This window comes from Coregonus clupeaformis, chromosome 5 (genome assembly GCF_020615455.1).
Source record: "Coregonus clupeaformis isolate EN_2021a chromosome 5, ASM2061545v1, whole genome shotgun sequence".
In the NCBI taxonomy this organism is placed as follows: domain Eukaryota; kingdom Metazoa; phylum Chordata; class Actinopteri; order Salmoniformes; family Salmonidae; genus Coregonus; species Coregonus clupeaformis.
Genome location: NC_059196.1, coordinates 21801669 through 21818058, shown reverse-complemented (window position 1 = coordinate 21818058; position 16390 = coordinate 21801669). Strand labels below are relative to the sequence as shown.

The window sequence follows — 16390 nt, the reverse complement described above, 5'->3', positions numbered from 1 at the left end:
CAATATGGTGAAACTTCCACCTAGCCTATCAGAGGGAAAGGTGGAGCTCTAAGGGTCGATTTGGGATTGGGCCTTTAGTTATACTCTCTCTTCCCTCTGTTGCTTTCCAGGTAAGCAACACACCACAAGTGGAGAACACTAGAGACAGGGTCCCCTATTTCAACAGAGGGCAACACATACTCTCACTGATCCAGCCCACTGCACCTCACAGTAAAACGTCCAGCTCTCTGGATATTCAGAAGATGGAGAAACCACTGGCATGTTGGGAGGAAGTGTCAATCACCATACAGTACGCCATCGTAGGGGAGACCGTCCCAAAGGGCTCCGTGGATGTCATCTACCTGGTGAGTAGAACCAGGACCAATTTGTGACAACCTGCTAACCCAGGGTGCATCCAAAATGGAACCCTATTCTCTAATGCACTACTTTTGAGCATGGTCATTTCAGACATAGTCCCAGCCTCTCATCTTTTTTTATTTTTTATTTTTTTATTTAACCTTTATTTAACCAAAGGAAGGGTGTCTCTATACCATATCAATGATGTTGCTCTTGCTGCTGGTGACGCTCGGATCCACCTCTATGCGGACGACACCATTTTGTATACATCTGGCCCTTCATTGGACACTGTGTTAACAAACCTCCAAACGAGCTTCAACACCATACAACACTCCTTCAGTAGCCTCCAAATAGTAAAACTAAATGCATGCTCTTCAACCGAACGCTGCTTGCACCCGCCCACCCGACTAGAATCACTACTCTTGGCGGGTCTGACCTAGAGTATGTGGACAACTACGAATACATTTACATACATTTACATTTACGTCATTTAGCAGACGCTCTTATCCAGAGCGACTTACAAATAGGTGCATTCACCTTATAGCCAGTGGGATAACCACTTTACAATGTTTTTTTTTTTTTTGGGGGGGGGGTTGGGGTAAGGGGGGGTAGAATGATTACTTTATCCTATCCCAGGTATTCCTTAAAGAGGTGGGGTTTCAAATGTCTCCGGAAGGTGGTGAGTGACTCCGCTGTCCTGGCGTCGTGAGGGAGCTTGTTCCACCATTGGGGTGCCAGAGCAGCAAACAGTTTTGACTGGGCTGAGCGGGAACTATGCTTCCGCAGAGGTAGGGGAGCCAGCAGGCCAGAGGTGGATGAACGCAGTGCCCTCGTTTGGGTGTAGGGACTGATCAGAGCCTGAAGGTACGGAGGTGCCGTTCCCCTCACAGCTCCGTAGGCAAGCACCATGGTCTTGTAGCAGATGCGAGCTTCAACTGGAAGCCAGTGGAGTGTGCGGAGGAGCGGGGTGATGTGAGAGAACTTGGGAAGGTTGAACACCAGACGGGCTGCAGCATTCTGGATGAGTTGTAGGGGTTTAATGGCACAGGCAGGGAGCCCGGCCAACAGCGAGTTGCAGTAATCCAGACGGGAGATGACAAGTGCCTGGATTAGGACCTGTGCCGCTTCCTGTGTAAGGCAGGGTCGTACTCTCCGAATGTTGTAGAGCATGAACCTACAGGATCGGGTCACCGCCTTGATGTTAGCGGAGAACGACAGGGTGTTGTCCAGGGTCACGCCAAGGCTCTTCGCACTCTGGGAGGAGGACACAACGGAGTTGTCAACCGTGATGGCGAGATCATGGAACAGGCAGTCCTTCCCGGGAGGAAGAGCAGCTCCGTCTTGCCAAGATTCAGCTTGAGGTGGTGATCTGTCATCCATACTGATATGTCTGCCAGACATGCAGAGATGCGATTCGCCACCTGGTTATCAGAAGGGGGAAAGGAGAAGATTAGTTGTGTGTCGTCAGCGTAGCAATGATAGGAGAGGCCATGTGAGGATATGACAGAGCCAACTGACTTGGTGTATAGCGAGAATAGGAGAGGGCCTAGAACTGAGCCCTGGGGGACACCAGTGGTGAGAGCACGTGGTGCGGAGACAGCTTCTCGCCACGCCACTTGGTAGGAGCGACCGGTCAGGTAGGACGCAATCCAAGAGTGAGCCGCGCCGGAGATGCCCAGCTCGGAGAGGGTGGAGAGGAGGATCTGATGGTTCACAATATCAAAGGCAGCAGACAGGTCTAGAAGGACAAGAGCAGAGGAGAGAGAGTTAGCTTTAGCAGTGTGGAGAGCCTCCGTGACACAGAGAAGAGCAGTCTCAGTTGAATGACCAGTCTTGAAACCTGACTGGTTTGGATCAAGAAGGTCATTCTGAGAGAGATAGCAAGAGAGTTGGCTAAAGACGGCACGCTCAATGGTTTTGGAGAGAAAAGAAAGAAGGGATACTGGTCTGTAGTTGTTGACATCAGAGGGATTGAGTGTTGGTTTTTTGAGAAGGGGTGCAACTCTCGCTCTCTTGAAGACGGAAGGGACATAGCCAGCGGTCAAGGATGAGTTGATCAGCGAGGTGAGGTAAGGGAGAAGGTCACCGGAGATGGTCTGGAGAAGAGAGGAGGGGATAGGGTCAAGCGGGCAGGTTGTTGGGCGGCCTGCCAACACAAGTCGCAAGATTTTATCTGGAGAGAGAGGGGAGAAAGAAGTCAAAGCATAGGGTAGGGCAGTGTGAGCAGGACCAGCAGTGTCATTTGACTTAACAAACGAGGATCGGATGTCGTCAACCTTCTTTTCAAAATGGTTGATGAAGTCATCCACAGAGAGGGAGGAGGGGGGGGGGGATTCAGCAGGGAGGAGAATGTGGCAAAGAGCTTCCTAGGGTTAGAGGCAGATGCTTGGAATTTAGAGTGGTAGAAAGTGGCCTTAGCAGCAGAAACAGATGAAGAAAATGTAGAGAGGAGGGAGTGAAAAGATGCCAGGTCCGCAGGGAGTCTAGTTTTCTTCCATTTCCGCTCAGCTGCCCGGAGCTCTGTTCTGTGAGCTCGCAATGAGTCATCAAGCCATGGAGCTGGAGGGGAGGACCGAGCCGGCCGGGAGGATAGGGGGCATAGAGAGTCAAAGGATGCAGAAAGGGAGGAGAGGAGGGTTGAGGAGGCAGAATCAGGAGATTGGAGGGAGAAGGATTGAGCAGAGGGAAGAGATCATAGGATGGAAGAGGAGAGAGTAGCGGGAGAGAGAGATCGAAGGTTGCGATGGCGCATTACCATCTGTGTAGGGGCAGAGTGAGTAGTGTTGGAGGAGAGGGAGAGAGAAAAGGATACAAAGTAGTGGTCGGAGACTTGGAGGGGAGTTGCAGTGAGATTAGTAGAACAACAGCATCTAGTAAAGATGAGGTCAAGCGTATTGCCTGCCTTGTGAGTAGGGGGGGACGATGAGAGGGTGAGGTCAAAAGAGGAGAGGAGTGGAAAGAAGGAGGCAGAGAGAAATGAGTCAAATGTAGACGTAGGGAGGTTGAAATCCCCCAGAACTGTGAGGGGTGAGCCATCCTCAGGAAAGGAACTTATCAAGGCGTCAAGCTCATTGATGAACTCTCCAAGGGAACCTGGAGGGCGATAGATGACAAGGATATTAAGCTTAAATGGGCTAGTGACTGTGACAGCATGGAATTCAAATGAGGAGATAGACAGATGGGTCAGGGGAAAAATTGAGAATGTCCACTTGGGAGAGATGAGGATTCCTGTGCCACCACCCCCGCTGACCAGATGCTCTCGGGGTATGCGAGAACACATGGTCAGACGAGGAGAGAGCAGCAGGAGTAGCAGTGTTTTCAGTGGTAATCCATGTTTCCGTCAGCGCCAAGAAGTCGAGGGACTGGAGGGTAGCATAGGCTGAGATGAACTTTGCCTTGTTGGCAGCAGAACGGCAGTTCCAGAGGCTGCCTGAGACCTGGAACTCCACGTGGGTCGTGCGTGCAGGGACCACCAGGTTAGAGAGGCAGCAGCCACGCGGTGTGAGGCGTTTGTGTAGCCTGTGCGGAGAGGAGAGAACAGGAATAGGCAGAGGCATAGTTGACAGGCTGCAGCAGATGGCTACAATAATGCAGAGGAGATCGGAATGAAATGAACTAAACATCTGGGAAAGGAGAGAGCGGGGCCTCCCTCACCACAACTCCCAAATATAACTCTTCCAACTTCCACCTCAGAAACTATAATTGTTGTAAACTACAGCGGTTCAATGTTTTCTAGGAATAGACTAACTTAGTTTATTCAGCTAGCTAACTAGGTGCAGTATTATTCCGTGAAAATCGTCCGGCACCTCGTCATAAGACGCCACAGCCAGCTAGCATGCTGGACTCCAACAACATGGTTTAGCGCCAATACTCGGCCACAACAAACCACCAGTGTATCAACACGCAAGCAGATCGTTCGTGTCCGTGTCTAACGTTGTGGGTTAGTCCCGACAGCTTGAGCGAGTCCATCGTCAACTTATTCAGCCAGTTAGTTAGCTAGAATAGTTTGCAAACTAGCTAGCCATTGCTTTCAGACAAAGAAGAACCCCTCATTTCACGGCACGAACACACAGAGAGAGCCAAACTAACGTTAACTAGTCACCCATGTCCCGAATTCCTTGAACGACTCGGGCTATCAATATGTAAAAAACAAAACACAGATGTAGGTTATGACTTACCCCTAGCAGCTACTGTTAGCTAGCCAAGTGCAAAGCTAGCCACTGAATTGACTCAGCCAGTTCGCGTCTGTTCGCTCGGTCGTTCCAGCTATTGTTTACTAGTACCTATCCAGGTAGCAACAAGCTAGCTAAATTTCAAGCACAGTAGCCACTTGCTACCTAACGTTAACGGTTCAGACAATGAGGTTAGAAAACAGCTGAATGGTAGGCAATTATTGTATGTAATCATTTTAGGCAGCCAGCTGGCGTAATTACAGGCACTCTCAGGCGTGAAACAACTATACTGTTGCTAATAGCTACTCGCCAGCTAGTCCAGGTGGTGGGTTAGCTAGCTAGCTTCGTGCTACACCCGGCACAGCCGAATACAATACTAACCTACAATAATTACATACAAAAACCCACGATAACTACCTACAATACCTAACTACAATCTAAATACATAGCTTAAGCCTTACTCGACAAAGCCCAAGCTATGTATAAAGCCAAGCTTACCCGACGCCAAGCTTACCCGACGACCTCCTCCTAGTGCTTACGGCTCAATTTAACACCGGACCACAGTTCCCCCAACAATCAAGAAGGGATAGAATCCTTTAAGAAGATAGTTTAAGATTACCACCGTGCTCAACCTAACAGTACCAAATACCTAGGTGTCTGGTTAGACTGTAAACTCTCCTTCCAGACTCACATTAAGCATCTCCAATCAAAAGTTAGATCTAGAATCGGCTTCCTATTTCGCAACAAAGCCTCCTTCACTCATGCTGCCAAACATGCCCTCGTAAAACGGACTATCCTACCGATCCTTGACTTTGGCGATGTCATTTACAAAATAGCCTCCAACACTCTACTCAGAAAATTGGATGTAGTCACCAAAGCCCCATATACTACTCACCATTGTGACCTGTACGCTCTTGTTGGCTGGCCCTCACTACATATTCGTCGCCAAACCCACTGGCTCCAGGTCATCTATAAATCACTGCTAGGCAAATCCCCGCCTTATCTTAGCTCACTGGTCACCATAACAACACCCACCCATAGTCTGCGCTCCAGCAGGTATATCTCACTGGTCATCCCCAAAGCTAACACCTCCTTTGGTCACCATTCCTTCCAGTTCTCTGCTGCCAATGACTGGAACGAACTGCAAAAATCTCTGAAGCTGGAGACTCTTATCTCCCTCACTAACTTTAAGCATCAGTTGTCAGAGCAGCTTACCGATCACTGCACCTGTACACAGCCTTTCTGAAATTAGCCCACCCAACTACCTCATCCCCATATTGTTTTTTATTTTGCACCCCAGTATCTCTATTTGCACATCATCTTTTGCACATCTATCATTCCAGTGTTAATACGAAATTGTAACTATTTTGCACTATGGCCTATTTATTGCCTTACCTCCATAACTTACTACATTCGCACACACTGTATATATTTTTTCTGTTGTATTTTTGACTTTATGTCTCAACTGGCTTACCTGGTTAAATAAAGGTGAAAAAAATATATATATATTTTAAAAAATACAACACCAATACTCCTCATCATCTCCTTCTTGCTGTCTTGATGGGATAACTGTTTTTCCCTTTCCCTCCTCCAGGCCTTATCCAGAGGGGTGATAGTTCAGCATGGACATATGAAGGTTACTGTGCGGCATGGGAGTCCTGGTATGGAAGATTCATTAAGTAATTATGAATGTACTGGAAGGTGCTTGATGACAATGACAATGAGTACGGTTACATGCGCACAATAATGTGATTATTGTGGATAGTCAGATGAATATAATACTTCGATTAAAACGTTTACATGCTTTGCAAGAAGAACAATTTCCCTAATAATCCTGTTTACATTGATGTCTGAAATAATAATAATATACCATTTAGCAGACGCATTTAGCAAAGCCTCCTTCACTCATGCTGTGTATGGGTGGTCCTGGGTTTCGAACCCACTACCCTGGCGTTTCAAGCGCCGTGCTCTACCCGCTGAGCTACAGAGGACCACGAAATCAAGCTACTGATGGCACTCTGATGAATGCAGAAATCGTCAAACAAAATAGACGTTCTACCACAGCGACTATGCTATTTTTGGGAAGCTTATTTGATTCTGAGGTTGGAAATATAAAGTTTGTATGTGAAAACTACTTTTAAGACACATACAGTGCATTCGGAAAGTTTTCAGACCCCTTGACTTTTTCCACATTTTGTTACGTTACAGCCTTATTCTAAAATGGATTAAATAAAATAAATATAAAATCCTCATTAATCTACACACAATACCCCATAATGACAAAGAGAAAACAGATTTTTTTTTAAAGTTTGCAAATGTATAAAAATACATAGCCAGTTTTTTTAGTTTTTTGTCTATTTTGTATATATTTCTAATTTTTCATTCTTTAAATAAATATACTTTCCTGTAACCCGCCTCACCCAACGTGGAAAGGATTCTATTATTTATTTATAACTTTTATTAAGAAACTAGTCTAGCTGCAACCAAATGGCTACTTGCTATTAGCCACCGTTAGCGTCTTCACCATTGTCCGTGGCCTGCACTACCCACCAGCCAGCTCTAGCTCTAGCCTGGACAATTTGTCGGCCAGTCTGCACAGCATGCTATCGACCCAGAGCATATCGGATTTTCTGCCGGAATTACTGGACCCTAGCGCCGGATCATCGCAACCAGCTAGCTGCAACCAAATGGCTGTTGTCGTTGGCTAATTACCATTGCCCCTTAGCAAGCACCAGTTAGCCTTGAGCTAGCCGCGAGCCAGGCCCATCTCCCGGCTATCTACGTACCTCTCTGTCAACCTGACGGGACCTCCTAGTGTTGACACGGAGCCCCGCCGATCCAACACGACTGGTTTGCCGACGAAATCGTCTGATGTGGTTTCAACAGGCTTCCCGTTACGACGTCGATCACGAAGATCCATCTGCTTGCACACGCATGCCGGGCCTCTTGCTCGCCAGTGCTGTAGCAGCCCCCGAACTACCTCCGAACTCTCCTATTGCTGTTCACCGGACCTTATGATAACTCAGCTATACAGCTGATACCTGCTGGACTGTTCCTTTATTTGGTACCGCATCCTGTTTATGTTTAGCCTCAGCCCAAACTTTGTTGCCATTGCCAGCTGTTGTCTTAGCTCACTCGAATAACACCTGTGAATTCTTTATGCCTCTCTCCCATGTCAATATGCCTTGCTTATTGCTGTTTCGGTTATTTCTTATTGTACTATTTCACTGTAGAGCCCCCAGCCCAGCTCAACCTGCCTTAGACAGCTCCTTTGTCACACCCCCCATACACGCGGAGACCGACTCAATCGGTGCCTCCAGTGATGCTATCTCTTTCATCGTTACCCAACGCTTAGGTTTACCTCCACTGTACTCATATCCTTCCATATCCTTGTCTGTACATAATGCCCTGAATCTATTCTACAACGCCCGGAAATCTGCCCCTTTTTTTCTCTGTACCCAACGCACTAGAAGACCAGTTCTTAAAGCATTTAGCCGTATCCTTATTCTACTCCTCCTCTGTTCGTCTGGTGATGTAGAGGTTAACACAGGCCCTGTAGCCCCCAGTATCACTCCTACTCCCCAAGCGTAATCATTTGTTGACTTCTGTAACCGTAAAAGCCTTGGTTTTTTGCACGTTAACATCCGAAGCCTCCTCCCTAAGTTTGAGTTATTCACTGCGTTAGCACACTCCGCCAACCCTGATGTTCTAGCAGTGTCTGAATCCTGGCTTAGTAAGGCCACCAAAAACGCAGAAATGTCCATCCCCAACTACAACATTTTCCGTCTCGATAGAACTGCCAAAGGGGGTGGGGTGGTGTTGCAATCTACTGTAGAGATAGCCTGCAGAGCTCTATCATACTATCCAGGTCTGTGCCCAAACAGTTTGAGCTTCTACTTCTAAAAATCCACCTTTCCAGAAATAAGTCTCTCACTGTTGCCGCTTGCTACAGACCCCCCTCAGCCCCGAGCTGTGCCCTGGACACCATATGTGAACTGATCGCCCCCCATCTATCCTCAGAGTAGTTCGTACTGCTTGGTGACCTAAACTGGGATATGCTTAACACCCCAGCCAACCTACAATCTAAACTAGATGCCCTCAATCTCACACAAATTATCAACGAACCTACCAGGTACAACCCAAAATCTGTAAACATAGGCACCCTCATAGATATAATCCTGACAAATGTACCCTCTAAATACACCTCTGCTGTCTTCAACCAGGATCTCAGCGATCACTGCCTTATTGCCTGCGTCCGTAATGGCTCCGTGGTCAAACGACCACCCCTCATCACTGTCAAACGCTCCCTAAAACACTTTAGCGAGCAGGCCTTTCTAATTGACCTGGCCCGGGTATCCTGGATGGATATTGACCTCATTCCGCCAGTAGAGGATGCCTGGTTGTTCTTTAAAAGTGCTTTCCTCTCAATCTTAAATAAGTATGCCCCATTCAAAAAATTCAGAACTAAGAACAGATATAGCCCCTGGTTCTCCTCAGACTTGACTGCCCTTGACCAGCACAAAAACATCCTGTGGCGTACTGCATTAGCATGGAACAGCCCCTGCGATATGCAACTTTTCAGGGAAGTCAGGAACCAATATACACAATCAGTTAGGAAAGCAAAGGCTAGCTTTTTCAAACAGAAATTTGCATCCTGTAGCACTAACTCCAAAAAGGTTTGGGACATTGTAAAGTCCATGGAGAATAAGAGCACCTCCTCCCAACTGCCCACTGCACTTAGGCTAGGAAACACTGTCACCACCGATAAATCTACAATAATCGAGAATTTCAACAAGCATTTTGCTACGGCTGGCCATGCTTTCCACCTGGCTACCACTACGCCGGCCACCAGCTCCGCACCCTCCGCTGCAACTTGCCCATGCCCCCCTTCTCCTTTACACAAATTCAGACAGCTGATGTTCTGAAAGAGCTGAAAAATCTGGACCCCTACAAATCAGCTGGGCTAGACAATCTGGACCCTTTCTTTCTAAAATTAGCCGCCGAAATTGTCGCAACCCCTATTACTAGCCTGTTCAACCTCTCTTTCGTAACGTCTGAGATCCCCAGAGATTGGAAAGCTGCCGCGGTCATCCCCCTCTTCAAAGGGGGTGACACTCTAGATCCAAACTGTTACAGACCTATATCCATCCTACCCTGCCTTTCGAAAGTTAACAAACAGATCACCGACCATTTCAAATCCCACTGTACCTTCTCCGCTATGCAATCCGGTTTCCGAGCTGGTCATGGGTGCACCTCAGTCACGCTCAAGGTCCTAAACGATATTATAACCGCGATTGATAAAAGACAGTACTGCGCAGCCTTCTTCATCGACCTGGCCATGGCTTTTGACTCTGTCAACCACCGCATTCTTATTGGCAGACTAAATAGCCTTGGTTTCTCAAATGACTGCCTCGCCTGGTTCACCAACTACTTCTCAGATAGAGTTCAATGTGTCAAATAGGAGGGCCTGTTGTCTGGACCTCTGGCAGTCTCTATGGGGGTGCCACAGGGTTCAATTCTCGGGCCGACTCTACTCTCTGTGTAGAGTCGGCGCAGCGACGCCGTTCTTCAAACAAAGTCAACACAGTAGCCATTGCTAGCCAGCCAACACTACCAGCTGGCTGTACTGTGGTAGCTAAATACAATATCTTTGTGCTAGCTACCCAACGTTTAATCATTGCTGCGTTATGAAAGGTAAGCTTGGCTTCTTATATGGTGTTGAGTTAAGCTTAAACCATGTATTTAGATTGTAGGTAGGTATTGTAGTTTGGTATTATAGGTAGCTTACTCAGGTAGTTATTGAAGGTTATTGTAGGTAATTATTGTAGGTAAGGACTGTATTCGGCGGACTCCGGCCGAAGCACGAGGCTAACCTACCCACTACTTGGACCAACAAAGCTAGCTAGCTAGCGGGTAGCTACTGGTAACTTTTTGCAACTGTGGTTAATTGTTTCCAATGTTATTTCATGCTTGAGAGTACCTGTGATTGAGCCAGCTAGCTGCTACCATTCAGCTGTTTTTCTAACCTCATCCAAGGCATTAACGTTAGGTGGTTGGTAGCTGCTGTACTTAATCACAGCTACTGATAAGTCTGCTGTAGTCTACAACAATTCTAATTTCTAAAGTGGAAGTTGGGAGAGTTTTACTCGGGTGGTTCAGTGAAACAATTATAGTTTCTGAGGTGGAAGTTGGGAGGGTTATATATATATATTTTGTTTTTTTTGGTGAGGGAGGCCTGCTCTCTCCTTTCCCTGATGTTCAGTTCATTTCATCCCGATCTCCTCTGCATTATTGTAGCCATCTGCTGCAGCCTGTCAACTATGCCTCTGCCTATCCCTGTTCTCTCCTCTCCGCACAGGCTACACAAACGCCTCACACCGCGTGGCTGCTGCCTCTCTAACCTGGTGGTCCCTGCACGCACCACACACCTGGAGTTCCAGGTCTCAGGCAGCCTCTGGAACTGCCGTTCTGCCGCCAACAAGGCTGACTTCATCCCAGCCTATGCTACCCTCCAGTCCCTCGACTTCCTGGCGCTGACGGAAACATGGATTACCACTGAAAACACTGCTACTCCTACTGCTCTCTCCTCGTCTGACCATGTGTTCTCGCATACCCCGAGAGCATCTGGTCAGAGGGGTGGTGGCACAGGAATCCTCATCTCTCCCAAGTGGACATTCTCAATTTTTCCCCTAACCCATCTGTCTATCTCCTCATTTGAATTCCATGCTGTCACAGTCACTAGCCCATTTAAGCTTAATATCCTTGTCATCTATCGCCCCCCAGGTTCCCTTGGAGAGTTCATCAATGAGCTTGACGCCTTGATAAGTTCCTTTCCTGAGGATGGCTCACCCCTCACAGTTTTGGGGGATTTCAACCTCCCTGTGTCCACATTTGACTCATTTCTCTCTGCCTCCTTCTTTCCACTCCTCTCCTCTTTTGACCTCACCCTCTCACCGTCCCCCTACTCACAAGGCAGGCAATACGCTTGACCTCATCTTTACTAGATGCTGCTCTTCTACTAATCTCACTGCAACTCCCCTCCATGTCTCTGACCACTACTTTGTTTCCTTTTCTCTCTCGCTCTCCTCCCACACTACTCACTCTGCCCCTACACAGATGGTAATGCGCCGCCGCAACCTTCGCTCTCTCTCTCCCACTACTCTCTCCTCTTCCATCCTATCATCTCTTCCCTCTGCTCAATCCTTCTCCCTCCAATCTCCTGATTCTGCCTCCTCAACCCTCCTCTCCTCCCTTTCTGCATCCTTTGACTCTCTGTGTCCCCTATCCTCCCGGCCGGCTCGGTCCTCCCCCTCCAGCTCCGTGGCTTGATGACTCATTGCGAGCTCACAGAACAGAGCTCCGGGCAGCGGAGCGGAAATGGAAGAAAACTCAACTCCCTGCCGACCTGGCATCTTTTCACTCCCTCCTCTCTACATTTTCTTCATCTGTTTCTGCTGCTAAGGCCACTTTCTACCACTCTAAATTCCAAGCATCTGCCTCTAACCCTAGGAAGCTCTTTGCCACATTTTCTTCCCTGCTGAATCCCCCCTCCTCCTCTCTCTGTGGATGACTTCGTCAACCACTTTGAAAAGAAGGTTGACGACATTCGATCCTCGTTTGCTAAGTCTAATGACACTGCTGGTCCTACTCACACTGCCCTTCCCTATGCTTTGACTTCTTTCTCCCCTCTCTCTCCAGATAAAATCCTGTGACTTGTGACTGCAGGCCGCCCAACAACCTGCCCGCTTGACCCCATCCCCTCCTCTCTTCTCCAGACCATCTCCGGTGACCTTCTCCCCTACCTCACCTCGCTGATCAACTCATCCTTGACCGCTGGCCATGTCCCTTCCGTCTTCAAGAGAGCGAGAGTTGCTCCCCTTCTCAAAAAACCAACACACGATCCCACTGATGTCAACAACTACAGACCAGTATCCCTTCTTTCTTTTCTTTCCAAAACTATTGAGCGTGCCGTCTTTAGCCAACTCTCTTGCTATCTCTCTCAGAATGACCTTCTTGATCCAAACCAGTCAGGTTTCAGGACTGGTCATTCAACTGAGACTGCTCTTCTCTGTGTCACGGAGACTCTCCGCACTGCTAAAGCTAACTCTCTCTCCTCTGCTCTTGTCCTTCTAGACCTGTCTGCTGCCTTTGATACTGTGAACCATCAGATCCTCCTCTCCACCCTCTCCGAGCTGGGCATCTCCGGCGCGGCTCACTCCTCGATTGCGTCCTACCTGACCGGTCGCTCCTACCAAGTGGCGTGGCGAGAAGCTGTCTCCGCACCACGTGCTCTCACCACTGGTGTCCCCCAGGGCTCAGTTCTAGGCCCTCTCCTTTTCTCCCTATACACCAAGTCACTTGGCTCTGTCATATCCTCACATGGCCTCTCCTATCATTGCTACGCTGACGATACACAACTAATCTTCTCCTTTCCCCCTTCTGATAACCAGGTGGCGAATCGCATCTCTGCATGTCTGGCAGACATATCAGTATGGATGACGGATCACCACCTCAAGCTGAACCCTGGCAAGACGGAGCTGCTCTTCCTCCCGGGGAAGGACTGCCCGTTCCATGATCTCGCCATCACGGTTGACAACTCCGCTGTGTCCTCCTCCCAGAGTGCGAAGAGCCTAGGCGTGACCCTGGACAACACCCTGTCGTTCTCCGCCAACATCAAGGCGGTGACCCGCTCCTGCAGGTTCATGCTCTACAACATTCGGAGAGTACGACCCTGCCTTACACAGGAAGCGGCACAGGTCCTAATCCAGGCACTTGTCATCTCCCGTCTGGACTACTGCAACTCGCTGTTGGCTGGCCTCCCTGCCTGTGCCATTAAACCCCTACAACTCATCCAGAATGCCGCAGCCCGTCTGGTGTTCAACCTTCCCAAGTTCTCTCACGTCACCCCCCTCCTCCGCACACTCCACTGGCTTCCAGTTGAAGCTCGCATCCGCTACAAGACCATGGTGCTTGCCTATGGAGCAGTGAGGGGAACGGCACCTCTGTACCTTCGGGCTCTGATCAGTCCCTACACCCAAACGAGGGCATTGCGCTCATCCACCTCTGGCCTGCTGGCTCCCTTCCTCTGCGGAAGCACAGCTCCCGCTCAGCCCAGTCAAAACTGTTCGCTGCTCTGGCACCCCAATGGTGGAACAAGCTCCCTCACGACGCCAGGACAGCGGAGTCACTCACCACCTTCCGGAGACATTTGAAACCCCACCTCTTTAAGGATTACCTGGGATAGGATAAAGTAATCCTTCTACCCCCCCAAAAAAAATTGTAAAGTGGTTATCCCACTGGCTATAGGGTGAACGCACCAATTGGTGAGTCGTTCTGGATAAGAGCGTCTGCTAAATGACGTAAATGTGCCCTTGAGCAAGGCACTTAACCCTAATTGCTCCTGTAAGTCGCTCTGGTTAAGAGCGTCTGCTAAATGACTAAAATGTAATGTAAAATGTAAAATCAATGATGTTGCTCTTGCTGCTGGTGACGCTCGGATCCACCTCTATGCGGACGACACCATTTTGTATACATCTGGCCCTTCATTGGACACTGTGTTAACAAACCTCCAAACGAGCTTCAACGCCATACAACACTCCTTCCATAGCCTCTAACTGCTCTTAAACACTAGTAAAACTAAATGCATGCTCTTCAACTGAACGCTGCTTGCACCCGCCCACCCGACTAGAATCACTACTCTCGGCGGGTCTGACCTAGAGTATCTGGACAACTACAAATACCTAGGTGTCTGGTTAGACTGTAAACTCTCCTTCCAGACTCAGATTAAGCATCTCCAATCAAAAGTTAGAACTAGAATCGGCTTCCTATTTCGCAACAAAGCCTCCTTCACTCATGCTGCCAAACATGCCCTCGTAAAACGGACTATCCTACCGATCCTTGACTTCGGCGATGTCATTTACAAAATAGCCTCCAACACTCTACTCAGCAAATTGGATGTAGTCTATCACAGTGCCATCCGTTTTGTCACCAAAGCCCCATATACTACCCACCATTGTGACCTGTACGCTCTTGTTGGCTGGCCCTCACTACATATTCGTCGCCAAACCCACTGGCTCCAGGTCATCTATAAATCACTGTTAGGCAAATCCCAGTCTTATCTTAGCTCACTGGTCACCATAGCAACACCCACCCGTAGTCTGCGCTCCAGCAGGTATATCTCACTGGTCATCCCCAAAGCCAACACCTCCTTTGGCCGCCATTCCTTCCAGTTCTCTGCTGCCAATGACTGGAACGAATTGCAAAAATCTCTGAAGCTGGAGACTCTTATCTCCCTCACTAACTTTAGGCATCAGTTGTCAGAGCAGCTTACCGATCACTGCACCTGTACACAGCCTTTCTGAAATTAGCCCACCCAACTACCTCATCCCCATATTGTTTTTTATTTTGCTAATTTGCACCCCAGTATCTCTATTTGCACATAATCTTTTGCACATCTATCATTCCAGTGTTAATACGAAATTGTAACTATTTTGCACTATGGCCTATTTATTGCCTTACCTCCATAATTTACTACATTCGCACACACTGTATATATATTTTCTGTTGTATTTTTGACTTTATGTTTTGTTTCACCCATATGTAACTCTGTCTTGTTGTTTTTAATCGCACTGCTTTGCTTTATCTTGGCCAGGTCGCAGTTGTAAATGAGAACTTGTTCTCAACTGGCTTAACTGGTTAAATAAAGGTTAAATAAAATAAAAAATTTAAATAAACATTAATGGAATAGCCTTTTTACATAAATATTCAGACCCTTTGCTATGAACTCGAAATTGAGCTCAGGTGTATCCTGTTTCCATTGATCATCCTGGAGATGTTTCTACAACTTGATTGGAGTCCACCTGTGGTAAATTCAATTGATTGGACATGAGGTCCGACAGATATAAGGTCCCACAGTTAACAGTGCATGTCAAAGCAAAAACCAAGCCATGAGGTGAAAGGAATTGTCCGTAGAGCTCCGAGACAGGATTGTGTCGAGGCACAGATTTCTGCAGCATTGAACGTCCCCAAGAACACAGTGGCCTCCATTATTCTTAAATGGAAGAAGTTTGGAACCACCAAGACTCTTCCTAGAGCTGACTGCCCGGCCAAACTGAGCAATCGGGGGAGAAGGGCCTTGGTCAGGGAGGTGACCAAGAACCCGATGGTCACTCTGACAAAGCTCCAGAGTTCCTCTGTGGAGATGGGAGAACCTTCCACAAGGACAACCTTCTCTGCAGCACTCCACCAATCAGGCCTTTATGGTAGAGTGGCCAGACGGAAGCCACTCCTCAGTAAAAGGCACATGACAGCCCGCTTGGAGTTTCTTAAAAGGCACCTAAAGGACTCTCAGAACATGAGAAACCAAGATTGAAGCGTCACGTCTGGAGGAAACCTGGCACCATCCCTACGGTGAAGCATGATGGTGGCAGCATCATGCTGTGGGGATGTTTTTCAGTGGCAGGGACTGGGAGACTAGTCAGGATCGAGGGAAAGATGAACAGAGCAAAGTACAGAGAGATCCTTGATGAAACCCTGCTCCAGAGCGCTCAGGACCTCAGACTGGGGCGAAGGTTCACTTTCCAGCAGGACAACGACCCTAAGCACACAGCCAAGACAATGCAGGAGTGGCTTCTGGACAAATCTCTGAATGTCCTTGAGTGGCTCAGCCAGAGCCCGGACTTGAACCCGATCGAACATCTCTGGAGAGACCTGAAAATAGCTTTGCAGCAACACTACCCATCCAACCTGACAGAGCTTGAGAGGATCTGCAGTGAAGAATGGGAGAAATACCCCAAATTCAGGTGTGCCAAGCTTGTAGTGTCATACCCAAGAAGACTCGAGGCTGTAATCGCTACCAAAGGTGCTTCAACAAAGTACTGAGT

At 48.2% G+C, this 16390-nt stretch overlaps 1 protein-coding gene across 2 annotated transcripts in view; it reads left to right on the top strand.

Moving 5' to 3' along the window:
- LOC121564948 (alpha-2-macroglobulin) overlaps positions 1-16390 on the top strand; it is a 51171-nt gene that overhangs the window by 12629 nt on the left and 22152 nt on the right. For both annotated transcript variants that reach the window (XM_041875939.1, XM_041875938.1), the window contains exons 12-13: positions 111-344; positions 6103-6169. In XM_041875939.1, the coding sequence (XP_041731873.1) occupies positions 111-344; positions 6103-6169 (301 nt within the window). The remainder of the gene's footprint in view (positions 1-110; positions 345-6102; positions 6170-16390) is intronic.